A 17,474-nucleotide genomic window follows, 5' to 3' on the forward strand; every position below is an offset into this window, starting at 1 on the left:
TATTGTAAATTTGAAAAAAAAAAAAAAAAGAGACTTATGAAGAAGGTATAGTGATGCCTTAGAATTCTTAAGATTTGTAGCAAATATGTATTTTTGGTATGGCTGTATAGTTTCTAACACTGACAATAGCAGTTGACAGTTACCAAACCCTGTTCTCATGCTTCATATTGAATTTTCTAAATTCTTCAGGTTTTGTTTAATGTTCTTTTCAAGGGAAAAGACTCTGACATGCATATCTTGTTTGGGACATATGCACCTGTACTGGAATAATAAGATATCCTTATAGCCAAAGCAACCTTGAAGGCCCAGGAACCTTGGAGGAGCTTCAAAGGCCGCATATGATGTGAGGGGGAGGAAGATGAGGAAAAAAGGGGTCTTGAGACCTCCGACTCAAGTCCATGGAGGCATGCCAGGGGGGTAGATCTGAGGAGGTCCTGGGGGTGGATAGTTCTTGGATTGGATGGATTAGTACTATAAAATTGTAGAACCCCTGGACACTCATGTGTGCCCATGTACTGCATGCACCTGAAAGCTTTCATTAAAGGACTGCTCTCTACCTTATCTATACTAATATTGATTTGGAGAATTTTTCTTCCATTTTAGGCATCAATAGAAATGAAATAACAATTTTTACTAAAAAACAAAGGCAAAACAAAACCAAACCAACATCCACACAATAACAGAGAAAAATATGTCACCCCGAAATCACCCTTTTCACTTCCATATTGCAGAGCCGGCAAGGAGTTCCAGCATGATCACATGGCCACAATGGAGCAGGGGCAAAACCACCAGGAACCTCTCCGTACAAACAGCAGGGAGTCACGGGGAAGCAGGCAGCAGCAGCGGGGCTCACCAACTCCGGACACCATAGTCTAAGTCAGCAAAGGCGGCTGCTACTCTGGAACTAGCCTTGGGCAAGGTCCATGCAGATCCAGGTGGGACCGGCCACAGAAAACATTGGAATGAGACATGGCAGAGGGCAACAGCAGTCAAGAAGCAGCAGGAGTGTACATGGACGGCAATGGTGTGGCAGGGTGCTATCTGGGATGGGTGGGGGATGACTCCTTGTTGAATGCTGGGCAGAAAACAAACAGAGTGAGCGCATGAAACTGTTAACTCCTTTATTCTTCCCAGTTATCATGCAGTTCCCATGGTATCTTAGCTTCCACTGTTCCCCCTCCCCCCCCCCCCCACCATCCATTTATGACTGGCACCCTGGGCACAGCGCAGCACAGCCCAGTCCCCAGGCTGGTCCCCCCCAGCTATTGGCGAGCGCCCTTGCATGGTGGCATGGGAAAATTACAAGAGAACAACCTAAAACCCATGACATCCAACCCAAATTGTTCCATACCAAAATGCTATATAGGATTTAAACTTTTCAACTATATACACATTTACAAATATATGCATACAGGCACAGTGTTATAGACAGTTTACCCCAAAATTTGGTCCCCCTGAGGTGTACAACGTGTTTCCCCATCTTTCTGCATCACCCCCCAAGTGCAACCTGGTCCTTGAGCAAAAACAATCTTGTGAATGGGTTTGTCTTTGCTTGAGGCAGGACTAATCCAAACCGTTTTCCCTAACATACCTCTCAGGTGCACTAAGGGGACTTCATCTACGGTGTGAAAGCACTCTGATTGGGCAGGGCCGGCTCAACTGACAGAGCCTCTAGTGTTGACTAGCCACATAGCCTTTGCAACATGCTGATCCTAATGTTTGAAAGACCCCCCCACTCTTGGCAGAGGAGCTCACGGTGAACAAACACACCCAAACCAATATGGTTTAAGCAAATGTTCCACTTTATTTACATAACATAGGCTCTTAAATACCCTCAGAGCCCTGCAGCACATGAACACCTTCAAACCATTGGTTAAATGTTGTAAATCACGAGGCAAACGTATCCCTAACCCCCTTATCATTGGGTATGGGCATCTATGCACGAGGCATGAAATTATTGTCTTTCTCCAAAAACTCCTCCTTATTATCTCAATAGTTTACATTCTTGCAGTCTGATATCAATGCCAGTACTTTTCCCGCAACCTGCAAGCAGACCTCTTGCTAAGACAGATTGAGGCCTATTTGTATGGTTTGTTCATGATGCTTTTTATTAGTTAAGCACCCCACACCCCACCCAATGCCTTCAAGGTAGTTTTCAACAGTCCATTACACTGTTCAGCCTTTCTGGTGGCTGGTGCATGATAGGGCATATGATATAGCCACTCAATGTCATGCTCTTTAGACCAGGTGGTAACTAAGTTATTCTTGAAATGAGTCCCATTGTCTGACTCAATTTGTTCTGAGGTGCCATGTCACCACAGGACTTGCTTTTCAAGGCCCAGGATGGTGTTTCAGGCAGTGTCATGAGGTAGCAGCTGTGTCTCCAGCCATCCGATGGTTACTTCCACCATGGTAAGCACATAGCAGTTTAGCAGCAGTATGATGTAATCAATCTGCCAGGCCTCTCCATATCTATACTTGGTCCATCTCCCACCATACCACAGGGGCTTCACTCTCTTAGCCTGATTGATTGCAGGGCATGTCTCACAGTCCTGGATAACCTGTTAGATAGTGTCCATGGTTAAATCTACCCCTCAGTCTCATGCCCATCTGTATGTGGCATCCCTTCCCTGTTGACCTGAGACATCATGGGCCCATCAAGCTACAAACACCTCTCCCTTGTGCTACCAGTCTAGAGCTACCTGTGACACTTTGATTTGTGCAGCTCATCCTGCCTGTTTGTTGTTACAATGTTCCTCGTTAGTTCAGCTTTTGGGCACGTGCATCTACATGGTGAACTCTCATGATCAACTTCTCTATCTGGGACATGATGTCTTGCCACATTTCGGCAGCCCAGAGGGGTTTTCCTTTGTGTTTCCCATTGGCCTTATTCCATCTGTCTAGCCACCCTCCCACAGAGCATTGGCCACAATCCACGAGTCAGTGTAGAGGGAAAGCCTTGGCCACTTCTCTCCTTTGGCAATGTCCAGGGCCAGTTGGACGGCTCTGAGCTCTTCAAATTGACTCTATCCACCTTGTCCTTCAGTGGCTTCTGTGACTTGTTGTGTGGAGTTCCATAGAGCTGCTTTCCATTTTTGGTTTCTCCCTATGATGCAACAGGAACTGTTAGTGAAAAGAGTGTAATGTGTTGCATCTTCTGGTAGTTGATTGTATGGTGGAGCTTCTTCAGCACTTGTCACCTGTTCTTCCTCTTCATCTGATGGACCAAAGTTCCTACCTTCAGGCCAGTTTGTGATTATTTCCAAAATCCCAGGGTGATTTGGGTTTCCAATACAGGTGCAGTGTGATCAAAGCAATCCACTCACTCCATGTAGCATCAGTAGCATGATGCATGGAGGGAGTCTTTCCTCTGAACATCCACCCCAGTGGGGTAGTCGGGGTGCTTCCATGCCAATCACTTCTGAGGTGGCTTGAACTCCTTCATAGGCTGCTAGAATCTCCTTCTCTGTTGGGTTATAGTTGGCCTCAGACCCTCTCTAGCCTTGGCTCCAGAATCCAAGGGGTCAACCTTGAGTCTCCCCAGGCACCTTCTGCCAGAGGCTCCTGGAAGGACCATTATCCCCAGCTGCACAGTAGAGCACATTCATCACCTCTGGTCCTGTGCTGACTGGGTCAAGGGCTACTGTGTAAGCAATGTCCTGTTTGATCTGGTCAAAGGTTTGTTGCTGTTCGAGGCCTCCCTGGAGATCATTCTTCTTGCGGATTACCAAGTAGAGAAGGCTTACGATCTAACTGTATTCTGGGTTGTGCATCCTCCAGAAACCTATGGCACCTAGAAGAGCTTGCATTTCCTTCTTACTGGTTGGCGGGTACATTGTTTCAGTCTTGTTAATTACCTCTGCCAGGATCTGACGTCATCCATCTTGCCACTTCACTTCCAGGAACTGGATTTCTTAGGCAGGTCCCTTGACCTTACTCTTTTTCATGGCAAAGCTGGCTTTCAAGACGATCCGGATGATCTTCTCTCCTTTCTCGAAGACTTCTGCCATGTTTCCCCACACGATTATGTCATTGATGTATTGCAGGTGTTCTGGAGCCTCATCCTTCTCTAGTGTAGCCTGGATCAGTCCATGACAGATGGTGGGACTGTGTTTCCACTCCTGGGGCAGTTGGTTCCAAATTTACTGCACACCCCTCCCTCCAGGTGAAAGCAAATTCTGGCCTACACTCTACTGCTAAGGGAATGGAGAAAAATGCATTTGCAATGTCAATGGTGGCACCACTTTGCTGCCTTGGATTCCAGTTCATACTGAAGCTCCAGCATGTCCAACATAGTGGTGCTCAGTGATAGGGTAACCTCATTCAAGCCACAATAGTCCACTGTCAATCTCCATTCTCCATCAGACTTACACACAGGACAAATAAGGCTGTTGAAGGGGGAATAATTCTTGCTGAGCACTCCTTGGCTCTCCAGCTCACAGATCATTTTGTGGATGGGGATCATGGAGTCTCTATCTGTTTGGTACTGCCAGCAATGCACTGTTGAGGTGGCAATCAGTACTTGCTGTTCTTCTACCTTCAAGAGTCCTACAACAGAAGGGTTTTCTGACAGACCAGGCAAAGTGTTCAATTGTTTAATCCTTTCTGTCTCCACAGCAGCAATTCCAAAGGCCCATGGATGTCCTTTTGGGTCTGAAGTACCCATTCCTGAGATAGTGCATGCCCAGGATACATGGGGTGCCTGGACCAGTCACAATGGGGTGTTTCTGCCAGTCTTTCCCAGTCAAACTCACTCCAGTTTCTAAGACTGACAGCTCTTGAGAACCCCCTGTCATCCCAGAAATAGAAATAGATTCCAGCTCCACATGTCCTGATGGCATTAAAGTACATTGAGCACGTGTCAACCAAGGCCTTGAATTCTTGTGGTTCTGACATGCCAGGCCATCAGATCCACACAACCCAGTAGATCCTATTGTCCCTTTCCTCCCCCTGACTGGAGGTAGAGCCTCTCTAATCTTAGTCATCATCATAGCTGCTCCTACCTCCCTGTGAATACATCTGGGAGGTACCTTCTAGTCAGTTAGATGTGTCATAGTCCTGTCTGTTTTGCCTTAACTCTTGCCCATGAGAAACTGGCACTGCACTCACCCTTGCTGACTTCCCTTTTGCATTTGCTTTCTCCTTCAGTTCCTGTACTCAGGCTACTAGGGCACGGGTAGGTTTCCTGTCACAAAGATCCATGTCTTCTCCATTCTTGAGTAGGAAGTACCACAAGTTGGTTCATGGGGAGTAGTCCCTTCCCCCAGCTGGGGAGCATCTCTTTCTGACCTCAGGAGCTCTGGTTTGCACTGGTGCAACATGGAAGCTGTTCTCCTTAATCTTCTCTTTAAGGTTTTGGGGCTGACCTTGATTTGGTTAGTGAGCTCTTCTTTGAGATTCTGGAGGTCCTCAGCCAGTTTTTCCATGAATGAGACTTGGGTTTGGGATGTACCGTTGACAGTGTCCTCATACACCAGCAACTTCCTTGCCATGGTGCCCACTGTTTCCTGTTCTTCAAATCATTGAAGCAAGGCCAGGAAACATGCATACATCTCTGATCTGAGTTGTGCAAGTTTTATACACATCTGGAACCTATACCTGATGTTGTCAGGACTTCTGAAGTCTGTCCCATTGTTGAAGAGTATATGGAGCACAGTTAGGTCTCTGAGTCATTGGATCCCCTGTTCCATGGTCTTCCAGGAGCCTTGCTGCATCTGCAGATCTTCCTCACAGATGTATCTCTCCTTCACACTCACTAGGAGGCATTTCCAGAGACTGAGTGGTTCTTGCATCTTTAGAAACCCCTGATCAATACCTGAATTTTGAGGCAGGGATCCTAGGTGTCTTGCTTCAGTGTACTGATACTGCAGTTTTGGCATCATCAGAACTGTCCAGGATGGTACTGCCACCAGAGGTGAACCAAATGTGGAGCAGCCTTGTCACTATGGGCTCTTCTTGTTGTCAAATGAGATCTTTTCACAGATTACGCAGTATGTCTAAGGAAAGGGACTCAGTGATGATCTCAGTCTCTGATTCCTCCAGTAACTGTGAAGGCCCTGAAGGTCCTAGTTCCCTGTAGTCGTCGACCAGGTGTACGGACTTAATTTTATACTTTCTCTTTTGCATGGAGGCAACTACTGCTGGCTGTGGCTGCCCTCCTGGTTTGGCTGGAGGCTGGGCAGTCATGATGTCCATTGGTTTTCCTGCTGCACTATCTTTCCCTTCTGACTGTAGATGGTGTTGTACAGCTAAGACAATGGTGCAGTAAGCATTGACTAGGGTCCAGCATATTGCAATGAGTTGGGCCTTTCTGGAATTGCTGGAAGGGTGTTCTTTCAATTACTCTGCAATCTTACTAGGGATTTGTGTTTGGTTAGGGGGGAACTTCCAAGATATCGGGGAACGTTCCTTCAACACTTAGCCTATCTCTTCCCACACTCCCATTCAATCAGGGTGGTTCATGACTGGAGCAGGCTGTTTTGGGGTGTCAGCAGCCCCTGGGGTAGGGTTTTTGACAGTGTCCTCAGCCTGTGGAGCAGACTGCTGGGCAACATCTCTAACCTCTTGTCCCAGGTTGGACTTGGCTCCTAGCCAAGTGCCTGGATCCCAGGGATAAAACCTTCCCCCTCCCTCTCGCTCTCTCCCAGCTGACCGAAAAGATCACAAAAAAGAAAATCAAAAGAACCCCAACCGAACTGAATTTCAAGTGGAAGATTTATATATATATAGAGAAAATTATATACAGGGAACCCCTAAAAAGGGAAAAGGGAAGGGAAAGGGAAAAGGGGAAAAAGGATAAAAAGGGATACAATGCAAATACTTCCTTCCAGAGACAGTGAGCCACACCACACAACTGCTGGCACTCTCTGCCTCTCAAGGCCAACCAGATGCACTAGACCTCACTCCCTCGCCCAGGCAGAGTGACAACAAAGCTATCTTCGCCTTCAGTCCGCCGGAAGAAAGAGAGCGAGAGTTTCCTCTCTCTTCTTATTTATACTCTTGCTTATGTAAAAATCGTATGGAATACTGGGAACATGGCCTTGGTTCCTTGGTTACAACCTGGTCACCAAGGAAGGCCTAGTCTCAAAACCACTACACCTCTGGAGTAGATCTTGAGGTGTCTCACTTTAATGAGACACAAGTATTTTGCTGAGGATGAGTTATGAGGAAGACCCCAACTCCTCCCTCTAAGCAATTGTAAATCCGAAATTAAGAGGCTCCAATTGAGAAAAATGTGGAAAAAGGAAAAATAACAGCTCTTATTAAAAGATATATGTGTATTGGCAGAACAACAAAAGAACACAAATAAAACAACCAAACAATAATGCTATACCCAAAAATAAGCCCTTTAAAAAGAAAAGGTAAACAGTTCAGTTGTGTCCTTTGGTGCAATTCTAACCACAGTCAGCAGGGGGGGGCTGTTGGATCACTGGAGATGCAGAGCCTGCTGTGTTCTGTGCCAACCAGCAGGGGGCACTGTTAGATCACTGATGGTGGTCACGTGGGGGCCCCTCAGGTGTGCTGGAGAAGTCAAAAATGGAGGTCTTCTGTCCCCCTCATGGGGAAAGGGGTAAAAGGAGGGAAAGAAAGAAAAGTTCTTCCCAACAGGAACTTACTGTCTGCGGGTAGAACGCATGGCGTGGCTTCCCCTCTGCTTTGATGCGCACAGGAGTCGCTGCCAAAAAAAACAAAAAAAATGAGAATGAAGGAGGGAAGAAGGTGACCTCCTTCCTGAACAGTTCCTCTGTGATGAAAATCCAAGTAGGTTCCAAGCTGGGTAGAAATGAACTAGCCAGGCAGCCAGGCTGAGAACAAAACCACCTTGGAGCTCCTGCCACCCAGACCTTGTCCCAACTCAACCAACAATGAAGTCCATGCCATTTCCCAGGAGAGGAGAAAAAAATGTAAAAAATACTCCTGAGGGCCATCAACTTGGAATGTGGCTTTTCCAACCACCTCTTTTGTGTTAGTCCATTGCCCAAGGCACAACCAACCTGCCTATTCAACATCCCTTTCACACAGTGGGCAGGGGGAAGGGAAAATTCCTGCTTAGTTTCCCAGAACAAGCAAAACCATGACATGGGGTAGCTCATGGGAGAGTTAACCAATGAAACCTCAACCTGTCTCTAAATACATAGTGGACTGTAGTGACAAAACTTGTCAGAAGCATCAGCATGAATATGGTCTCTTTAACATGAAGAGAATTTGCCACCCCACAGATCCATCTTATGAACACTCACAGTTGCCTTGGTTATAGGACCCATGCTGAGATAAGGGACGGTGAATGGGAGACCCATAGGCAGGGATACATGCCAGAAGAACCAGAACAAGTAGGACCCCATGATGTCTGAGTGGTTCTATATGCAATACACAAAAATATTGCTCAAAAATGTCATTTTGTTTCTATCTTTCCTCTCTTGCCCCACATTAGGAAAGTTAGTTATTGTCTTGGTTTTTAGACAATGTTGCCAGGGAAATGGGATCTTAGATGAAATAGGGACCCCTCTTTTCAAGGACTTAATGAAAATTTAAAAATAAATTGAGACTCATGAGGAATGAAGTAGAAACAAAGTAACAATATTTACTGAAAACCAAAAGGCAAAAAAAACCAAAAATAAACTATAAACACAATAAGAGAGAGAGAATATCACCCAGAAAAGTATCTTTGTCCACTAATGTGTTGCTGAACCAGTAACTGCTGTTTCCTTTGGTGCAGTTACAGCAGTGGCCAAAAGGTGGCTCTGGTGGGCTTTATTGCCTACAGTGACAGTAATGGCAGCCACCATGGAACAGTGGCAACAAAATAGCAAATGGTGGCACTGGGCAGAGGTAGGGGTCCCCTGCAGGCACCAGCAACCATGGACTGGGGTTGTGATGGGACAAGTCCTCGACCCAGCCTGGTTGCTGCAACAATGGTCCCCACCTCTCAGGGGCTGGAACCAACTCTGATGGCATGGCAGGGGAGGCTGGCAGGGAAGGGAAGGCAACACCTCCTTGTCCAGAGCTGAGTAGGGAACAAAGAGGCAGCTTATGTGACACCAGCAGTCTTTATTACCCTCCAACTCCAACAGGGCTTTGGGTGATTTTATCTCCCCTGCCCCCCAATCTCACGGTTGGTAAACACCTTAAAGCATGGCCCCTGCCCTGGCTGTTGCTTGGGCTTGGAGGTGCTGCAGAGCACCTTGTTGGTGAGCACCAACTAGCAGTGGTATTGCAAAATTACAAGAGAACAATCTTTAAACCCATACCTAGTAAGTATCCATCTGGAACTGATTCTGTGTTGGTGGTCATTAGAGTCAGTAGCCACCCAGGCTAATTGTCCTGGATTATCTTTCTGAGTCATGAGTGCAATCCCAGTTTGGGGTAATTTGACCATGACTGGTTGGCCCACCTTTAGATTGTCCTGAAAAACCTAAATTTTATCATTTGGAGCTGATTCAAGGGACACAGGGCTCAAGAAAGCTCATGAAACAGAACTACCTATTGATCCATATGGGTTATTTATGTGATATAATATAGAGTGATGTGATAAAATACCTTTTAACCCCTTTAAGGTTTGTGTAGATGTCCCAGTTTAAATGAGACACAGGTGTTTTACTGAGGATGAGTTATGAGAAAAGACCCAAACTCCTCCCTCTAAGCAATTATAAATCAGGAATTAAGAGGCTCCAATTGAAGGAAAAAATTTATGGAAAAGGAAAAATAACATCCCTTTATTAAAAAGTATGTGTACATTGGAAGAAACAACAAAAGAAAACAAGTAAAACAACCAAACAATACTCCTATACCCACAAACAATCCCCTTCAAAACACACCAATAAACAAGTAAAGAAAAAAAAAGTAAACAGTTCAGTTGCGTCCTTTGGTGCAATTCTAACAACATTTAACAGGGGGCGCCGTTGGGTCATTGAAGATGCAGAGCTTATAGTGTCCTGTGCCAGTACCATGTGGAGTTGTTGGATCACTGGAGATGCAGAGCCTGCAGTTCTTTATGTCGTCCAGCAGGGGGCGCTGTGGAATCACTGGTTGTTGCCACGTGGGGATAACACCCTCCAGGGTGTGTTGGAGAAACCAAAAAAAAATTAGTTTCCCTCCCCTTCCCACACACTGGGAAAGGGGAGAGGGAGAGGGGGAAGGGAAACAACAACAAAAAGAAAGTACTCCCAATGAAAAAAAGCCCCAAACTCACTCTGGCTGGTCGAATTGTGTGGTACAGTCCTCTCTCTCGCCCTGATGTGCAGAAGGACCACCGCCAGGAAAAAAAAACAAATGGAAATGGGGAAGGGGAAAAAACCTCCAGGAAAACAGCTCCTCTCTGATGAAAAATCCAAGCAGGGTCCGTAGCTGGCAAGCAGGTCGAGAACAACAGGAACCACTGAGCTTCCACTCTGACCTTGTTCCAACCTCCGCAGTCAGCCCAAAAAAACTCCTCCCCCCCATTTCCCAGGAGACGAGAGAAAAAGTAAAGAGGAGCCCCTCATCTCCCCCATTTCCTAGGAGACTAAGTTCTGAGCAATTAACCAGGAAACCACTTCTTTTGTGTGCCGTAAGTGCCCACTTAACAACTCTGCATGCAGTGGGCAGGGGGAAGGGAAAAATTCCTGTCTAGTTTCCAAGAAATAGAAAAACCATGACACTCCCCCTCCCATTCCACTACCCCACAAACAGCCCTGAGGCACCCGATAGGGACAGGATCTGCTGTGCCAGGGCCTGGGGCTCAGGTCTTGGCCTTTCTGCTCCACAAAACCAAGCCAGGCTTTGCTCAGCATTGCAGGGGCCTGCCCAGAGCCTTTGTCTCCCTGCACTCATGGCCTCCAAGGATCGGCTCTAAGGAGTCCCTGGGGAGGCTTTGTCAGTGCCTGCCCTCAGTGGGGCCCAGGAATGCTTCAAGGGACTGGGAGTTTGGCTTCTGACTTCTTGAGCAACTTCTTCAATCTTCTCTCAGTACTTGAGAATCATGGACTTGTCTCTAAAAACACTGTGGGGATCACTAAAACACAGAAAACCAAATTATTTTCCTTCCTTTAATTGTCTTTATGTTTTCACATCTTCAACAACTAATTGGAGTTGTTTTGTAGTTTAGTTAAGGAGGAAAATTTTAAAGTGGTCCTCATGAAAAATATATATTGTTTATGAAAGGGAGTGATTTACAGAGAGCCTTGGGATGCAAGAGGGTCAGGGTGCAAAGAATTTGGACACAAAGATAAGAGATTAGTATCAAAAGAGATTAGTAGCACCAAATCATTGACCAATTTAACAGTTATCAAGGGATTCAATAACATTTACTACAATTTAATAGCGACTGAATTATAGATTCACAATAACAACACTCACACCATAGTCAATTCACACCCACACCCAGGCAGAGATGTGTGGACACATCAGTATCTGGGTGTGTAAAGGTCCCTCTCAAAACTGTCAGTGAAACACTCACACAAATCCCTTTGTGTTTCCCAACAGACAAGGGTCCATGAGACCCTGTATGGGAGAGCCCAACTGGTTCTGGGGTCTCTGTGTAAGCCGAGGAATCAAAGATGGAACATCTACACCTGGCAAGATGTCAGCCACAGACAGAAAGGACTGTGACACAGAATGGGTTTCCTGTCAAGAATACTGAGTCATTGCTCTAAGACATGCGTGGATGTATGTCCAATTGTGGGATATTTATCTTACTAGTAAACCAATGATGCTTGTACATGTGTCAGCTAAAACTGTATAAAAGTAGCTACACTGCTGTAATAAAAGGTTCCTGTTCCTGGTTCTCGACTGCCTGAAACCGTGTCGTTCCACCTCAACCACGACAGCCCTGCAGTGTCACAATGGCCCCTTTATTCCATGAGTTTCCCCAGTGTCACAATGACCCCTTAACTCCCCATGGCCCTGCACTGCCCCCACATGGCCTTGATTCCAGGAGATTCTGCAGGACGACCCCTGGGAGGTCACCATAGAGCCCCCATGACAGCAAGTGACTTCCCAGCTCTTTAGGAGCCCGGAGAATTTCACAATGGGGAAGGACTGTATTCTGGCCTTGGATGGGGCAACCCCAGATGGATGGACACACTGGGAATGAGAGGCTGGGAAGCAGTGCCGGGAAAGGGCCCTGGGGGTGCTGGTGGGTGGCCAGTTGTCCCTGAGTCAGCAGTGCCCTGGCAGCCAGGAGGGCCAACCCTGTCCTGGGGGCATCAGGTCCAGCATGGCAACCAGACCAGGGAGGGGATTGTCCCACTCTGCTCTGCCCTGGGGAAGCCTCACCTGCAAGACTGGGGCAGTTTGGTGCACACAATGGAAGGGAGAGATTGAGCCATTAGAGTCCAAAGGAGGTAAACGAAGATGGGGAAGGGTCTCGAGGGGAAGTTGTGTGAGGACACTTGGTGTGTTCAGCTGGAGAAGAGGACACTGAGGGGAGACCTCACTGCAGTTCCAACTTCCTGCTGAGGGTCAGGCCCTGAGTTCTGCTCTGGGGGGACCAGGGACAGGACCCAGGGAATGGCCTGGAGCTGTGTCAGGGCAGGCTTAGGTTGGATCTTAGAAAAAGGTTCTCCCCCCAGAGGGTGGTTGGGCACTGAACAGGCTCCCCAGGGCAGCGGGCACAACACTAAGCCTGACAGAGCTCAAGAAGTTTTTGCATAGTACTCTCAGGCTCATGGTGTGACCCCTGGGGATGGTTGGACTGGATGATCCTTGTGGGTCCCTTCCAACTCAGCATTTTCTCTCATTCTGGGTTCACTTGGGTCTGGTTTGGTCGTCTTTGCTCTTTTTTGGCCCCCTTTGGAATTGCCTTTCCTCTGACCCATGAGATTTTTCTTCATTGTCTTGTGCCTTGGTGGGCACCTGATGGCAAGACAAGTTTATCCAACTCAGTCATCTTGACCAGATATTTTGTACAAGTCACCATTAACTAGATGAGATTTCTCAGACTTGCTGCAACTTGGCATCATCCACAAAGGAGTGGAAAGTGCATTTCATCCCATCATTCAGAGACATAATAAAAAAGTTCCATAGGAATGGTCAAGGGTTGGTCCCTGAGGGATGTCACCTGGGAGTTGTTTCCAAGAGGGCTTTGTGCCATGACTTTTGACCCTCATCAGTCCTTCAACTTCCCACCCACCACGTGTTTTACTTGTCCAGTGCAGCTGTCACTAGTCTGGCTCTAAAGAAACCACAGGATGCCACGTCAAAGGCCCTGATGAAGTCTGGGCACAAAACATCCCCTTATTTTCCCTCCCACAGGGGTTCTGCAATCCCTGCCTTGTCATTCCCATGCCAGGGAATGGTTGCAGGAGGACTTGCCATGTCCCCTTCCCTGCTGAGCCTGAGCAGTCTGGAACTCTGTCAAGCCTCCTTGCTGCCCTGTTTACAGACTGGTTCCATGTGTGCCATTGCCAAGGCCCCAAGAACCTCTGCGATGGCTCTGGCCTTTGCAAGGGGTTGGGAGAGGTCTCCCAGTGACACTTCCCAGCCTTCTCAATATCCCTGACACCAAAACCTTTTCTATTATCCCACAGTTCCAGTTTAGTGCTCAGGACACAACACATATTCTTATGGTTCTTGAGGAGAAAATTAGAAGTGATTTCATTCTAGAGGTCAACTGGTGGAGTGGTCAAGTCTGCTCTGGCCCCACAGCACTGCCCACCCCAGGGTGCTAAAGAGCTCTGGGCACTCCCCCCACAGTCCCAGCCCCTCTGAAGGGCACAGAAGCTCCTGGGGAACAGAGAGGAGTCTCAGCATCCCCATCAGCTCAGGGGTTGGGCACTCACCATGGCAGGAGGAAATGGAGGTCAGGGAAACTGCAGGAGCCCTGGTGTCATCTGCAGGAGATGCCCAGCACAGCCTGGCTGTGCCCCTCAGTGCCAGTCACTCTCCCCAGCCCAGCACGGAGTCCTGGCCCAGGGACAGAGCAGCCTGTCCCAAGGGGGGCTGCAGAAAGAAGTTTCTTGGTGCTTTGGATTCCTCTCTGTAGGCACAGAAATGCTGTCTTGCTCTTCTCCAGGGACATCCCTTTCCCCAGGGCAGTGTGTCCAGGCTGCCTTGGCCAGTTGCAGATCCCAACCTGTGATCCCTGCAGGGCCCTGAGCTGGAGGTGCTACTCTGCAGAGGGAGGGGTTGTGGCACCCTGGGGTGACCCTGCACAGGCCGTGCTGGTCAGGGTGGGAAGCCAAGGCAGCAGGATAGGGATCACTCCTCTCTACCCTCTTCCATATTCTTGGAAGGCTCAGTAGCCAAGAACAAGGCTGGGCAGGACCATGGGTTGTTTCCAATGGCACAGAGGACAGGAGAGGGCTCCCCTCCATCCAGCCTTTGGGCTGGAGAGTTCTTCATGACACCTTCCTGGAAAGCCCACCCCTGGCCCCGGTACAACCCTCCCTGAACTGGGGAGGCACAGTGGGAGTTCACTGAGGGGAAGAGGAGTCACTGGCCAGAGTCCTTTCTCTGTTCCTGCTGCATCCCCTGGGGTTGCAGAACTCTCCTTTACCAGTTCCCAGGGAGATTTAGTACTTTAGCTCTGGGTGACTCCACCCTGGGCAGGATTCTGCTACAGGGTTCCACTCACTGCTGACTGTATGAGATGGGTTGTCCCTGCAGATCCTCTGTGCTCTTCTGCAGTTCCTCATTTCCTACAGACAAGGCCTCACCTGCCATCAGAGCCAGCACAAGCTGCAGAGCCCCAGGCAGGTGACTTGGAGACCATTTGCCACTGGCCACCAACACAGAACATCTGACCCAGCCCTCAGTCCCTGAAGTAACACAGTCAGTCCCTTCTCTCCCTGCACGGACTGAATGGGGAAACAAACAAAGCAAGGAGACTTTGGAGAGTCTGTTCCTTGGCCTTGTTCTTTGCACCAACCTTTTAAAAAGAACAAAGTCTTCAGGAACTGCCCTTTAATGATGGAAATGATGTTAAGGAGCCCAGCTCTGTGCTAGCAGTGTCCAGGGCCTTTCCCTACCCATGGTCACAGGATTGCCACACAGCAGTGACTGAGGTGCCAGAGCACTCAGGCCTTGGGCAAAGAGCAGAGATGAGAGGGAGGCAGTGGAAAAAAAAACATCTCTGAAAAGCTCAAGAACTGCTACTCCCTGGCAGTGCTCCTGTGCCAGGACACTTTACCCCTTCTCCTCTGCACACAGGCACTGCCCTCGAGCTTCAGGGAAGTTCTTGAAGGAAGAATCTGGAAAAAAGAATTCTTTATTATACTTAGAGATTGTGATTCCACATGTACAGAATAACAAAGGTAGGATGTCTGACAAAGAAGTTGCTGCAGGAACTTTTTTTCATTAAAGTGCACACAGAGAATGATTCCTCATTTACACAATTGTGGGTCAAAATGAAGAGGTAGAGAGTGAATTAGGTATGGGATGAAGAATAAACTTTTGTGTTAACAACATTAAAAGAGGAAAAAATATAAGGAAACTCCCCCACCGCCACTCTCCAAAGCTTTAGATGGAAGGCTCGGCCAGTAAAGGGTTACACAGTGAGTGTTCTGAAGAAGAAAAGATGCAGCTTATTGCTCCTGAAAAACATCCAGTCATTATTTTCCTCAGGGCATCTGTAAAAGGGTGAGTTCAGAAGGATGTCGAGATGGCAAACCAAGACACTGCTGAAAGCTCAACAATAAACCCAATATTTATTACAAAAGTGGCAAAGTAAATGGGAACCCGAGAGACAGGAAAGGAGAGGAGTGAACTAAGCCCTCAGTGAAACCCCCACTCATGCAGGTGTGTTTTATGAGGTTGTCTTACCGACCCCAGGATAACCAGAATTCCCCATAGCAGAGGCTGTATCCTCAGAGGGTCAGCAGGCTCACAAAGATAGTAGGAGTCCCCGCAAAAGGCAAAGTTGTCCTTCATGTGAAGCTTGAGAGCCCCTAGAGCACGAGCCACCTGCATTTTTATCCAATTATCCAGTGACGTCTACCTGGGCCAGCGTGGTCAGCACTGCCCAGCTAGAGACCTTCGGTCCCTCTCCCCGTTTTTCACTGGACCCCTTCAGCGCATGAGTGTGAACTTTGGAATTCACCTGTTTCACTCAAGGGATCTTATCTATTTGGATCTGGGGGCTTTACTTCATCTTCTCCTCTTCACTTTCTCCTTCAAATATCCTCTACAGACAATGAGCCAATCACAGAACATCAATTAAAACAGTTTATACAAAAAACTCTTATCTCCAAGGACGAAGCTCCCATTTATCAGTGAACTTGGCAGGCAAAGAACAAAACTTTCAAAGGTGGTTGGGTCAAACACAGACCAAAATATATCAACAATCCCTGATACGGCATCCTTGAGATCCTGATTCCTCACGCTGTAGACAAGGGGGTTCAGTGCTGGAGGTAGCACTGAGTACAGAACTGACACAATTAGATCTAGGGAAGGGGAGGAAATGGAGGGGGGCTTCAGGTAGGCAAATGTACCAGTGTTGACAAACAGGGAGACCACGGCCAGGTGAGGGAGGCACGTGGAAAAGGCTTTGTGCCACCCCTGCTCCAAAGGGATCCTCAGCACAGCCCTGAAGATCTGCACTTAGGAGAAAACAATGAAAACAAAACACCCAAATGCTACACAGCAACTAACCCCAAGAAGCCCAAGTTCCCTGAGGTAGCCTGAGTGTGAGCAGGAGAGCTTGAGGAGGTGGGGTATTTCACAGAAGAACTGGCCCAGGGCATTGCCCTGGCATAGGGGCAGGGAAAATGTATTGGCTGTGTGCAGCAGAGCATTAAGAAACCAAGTGGCCCAGGCAGCTGCGACCCAGTGGGCACAAGCCCTGCTGCCCGGGAGGGTCCCGTAGTGCAGGTGTTTGCAGATGGCAACATAGCGGTCATAGCACATGATGGTGAGGAGAGAAAACTCTGTTGAGATGAAGAACAGAAAAAAAAAGACCTTTGCAGCACATCCTGTGTAGGAGATGTGCCTGGTGTCCCAGAGGGAGTTGTGCATGGCTTTGGGGACAGTGGTGCAGATGAAGCCCAGGTCTGTGAGGGAGAGGTGGAGCAGGAAGAACTCCCTGGGGGTGTGCAGGTAGTGGTCGCAGGCTACGGCGCAGAGGATGAGGTCATTGCCCAGGAGGGCAGCCAGGGAGATGCCCAGGAAGAGCCAGAAGTGCAGCTCCCGCCTGTCTGCCAATGCCAGCAGGAGGAACTGGACCATGGAGCTGCTGTTGGGCATTGACTACTTCTTAGCACAGGGTCTGTTCAGAAAAGGAAAGCACAGGGAGCAATTAAGACAGCCTCCTCTCAGTAAAACCAGTGCAGGTTTTGGGGAAATCCCCTCCAAGTAAAGGCATTTCTTTTCTCTGCTTTGTGCTCTCTGAGGGTGCTGTGAGGAGCAGGAGCTCTGCCCATGTGCTGCCAAGGACTCAGTTTTGCTCTGCTGCAGTGCAGACATGGAGCTGGTTTGTGACAGCTCTCATGATCACAGGGGATGTCACACGGAACCCAGCTTGGATAGAAAATTTAAATTCCTGTACTGTTGTCTTGGAGCAA

The 17,474-nt window shown here is 48.1% G+C and overlaps 1 protein-coding gene across 1 annotated transcript; it reads right to left on the reverse strand.

Annotated features, from left to right (window-relative positions):
* Positions 1-3,914: 3,914 nt before the first annotated feature.
* On the reverse strand, positions 3,915-17,157 carry LOC126652351 (olfactory receptor 14J1-like). Its single transcript, XM_050339091.1, is given in 3 exon segments — positions 3,915-4,079; positions 7,617-7,675; positions 16,215-17,157. Coding segments are annotated over 3 exon segments (1,167 nt in total).
* Between the last annotated feature and the right edge of the window lie 317 nt (positions 17,158-17,474).

This window comes from Myiozetetes cayanensis, unplaced genomic scaffold (genome assembly GCF_022539395.1).
Source record: "Myiozetetes cayanensis isolate MyiCay16 unplaced genomic scaffold, myiCay2020 scf78, whole genome shotgun sequence".
Classification (NCBI taxonomy): Eukaryota; Metazoa; Chordata; class Aves; order Passeriformes; family Tyrannidae; genus Myiozetetes; species Myiozetetes cayanensis.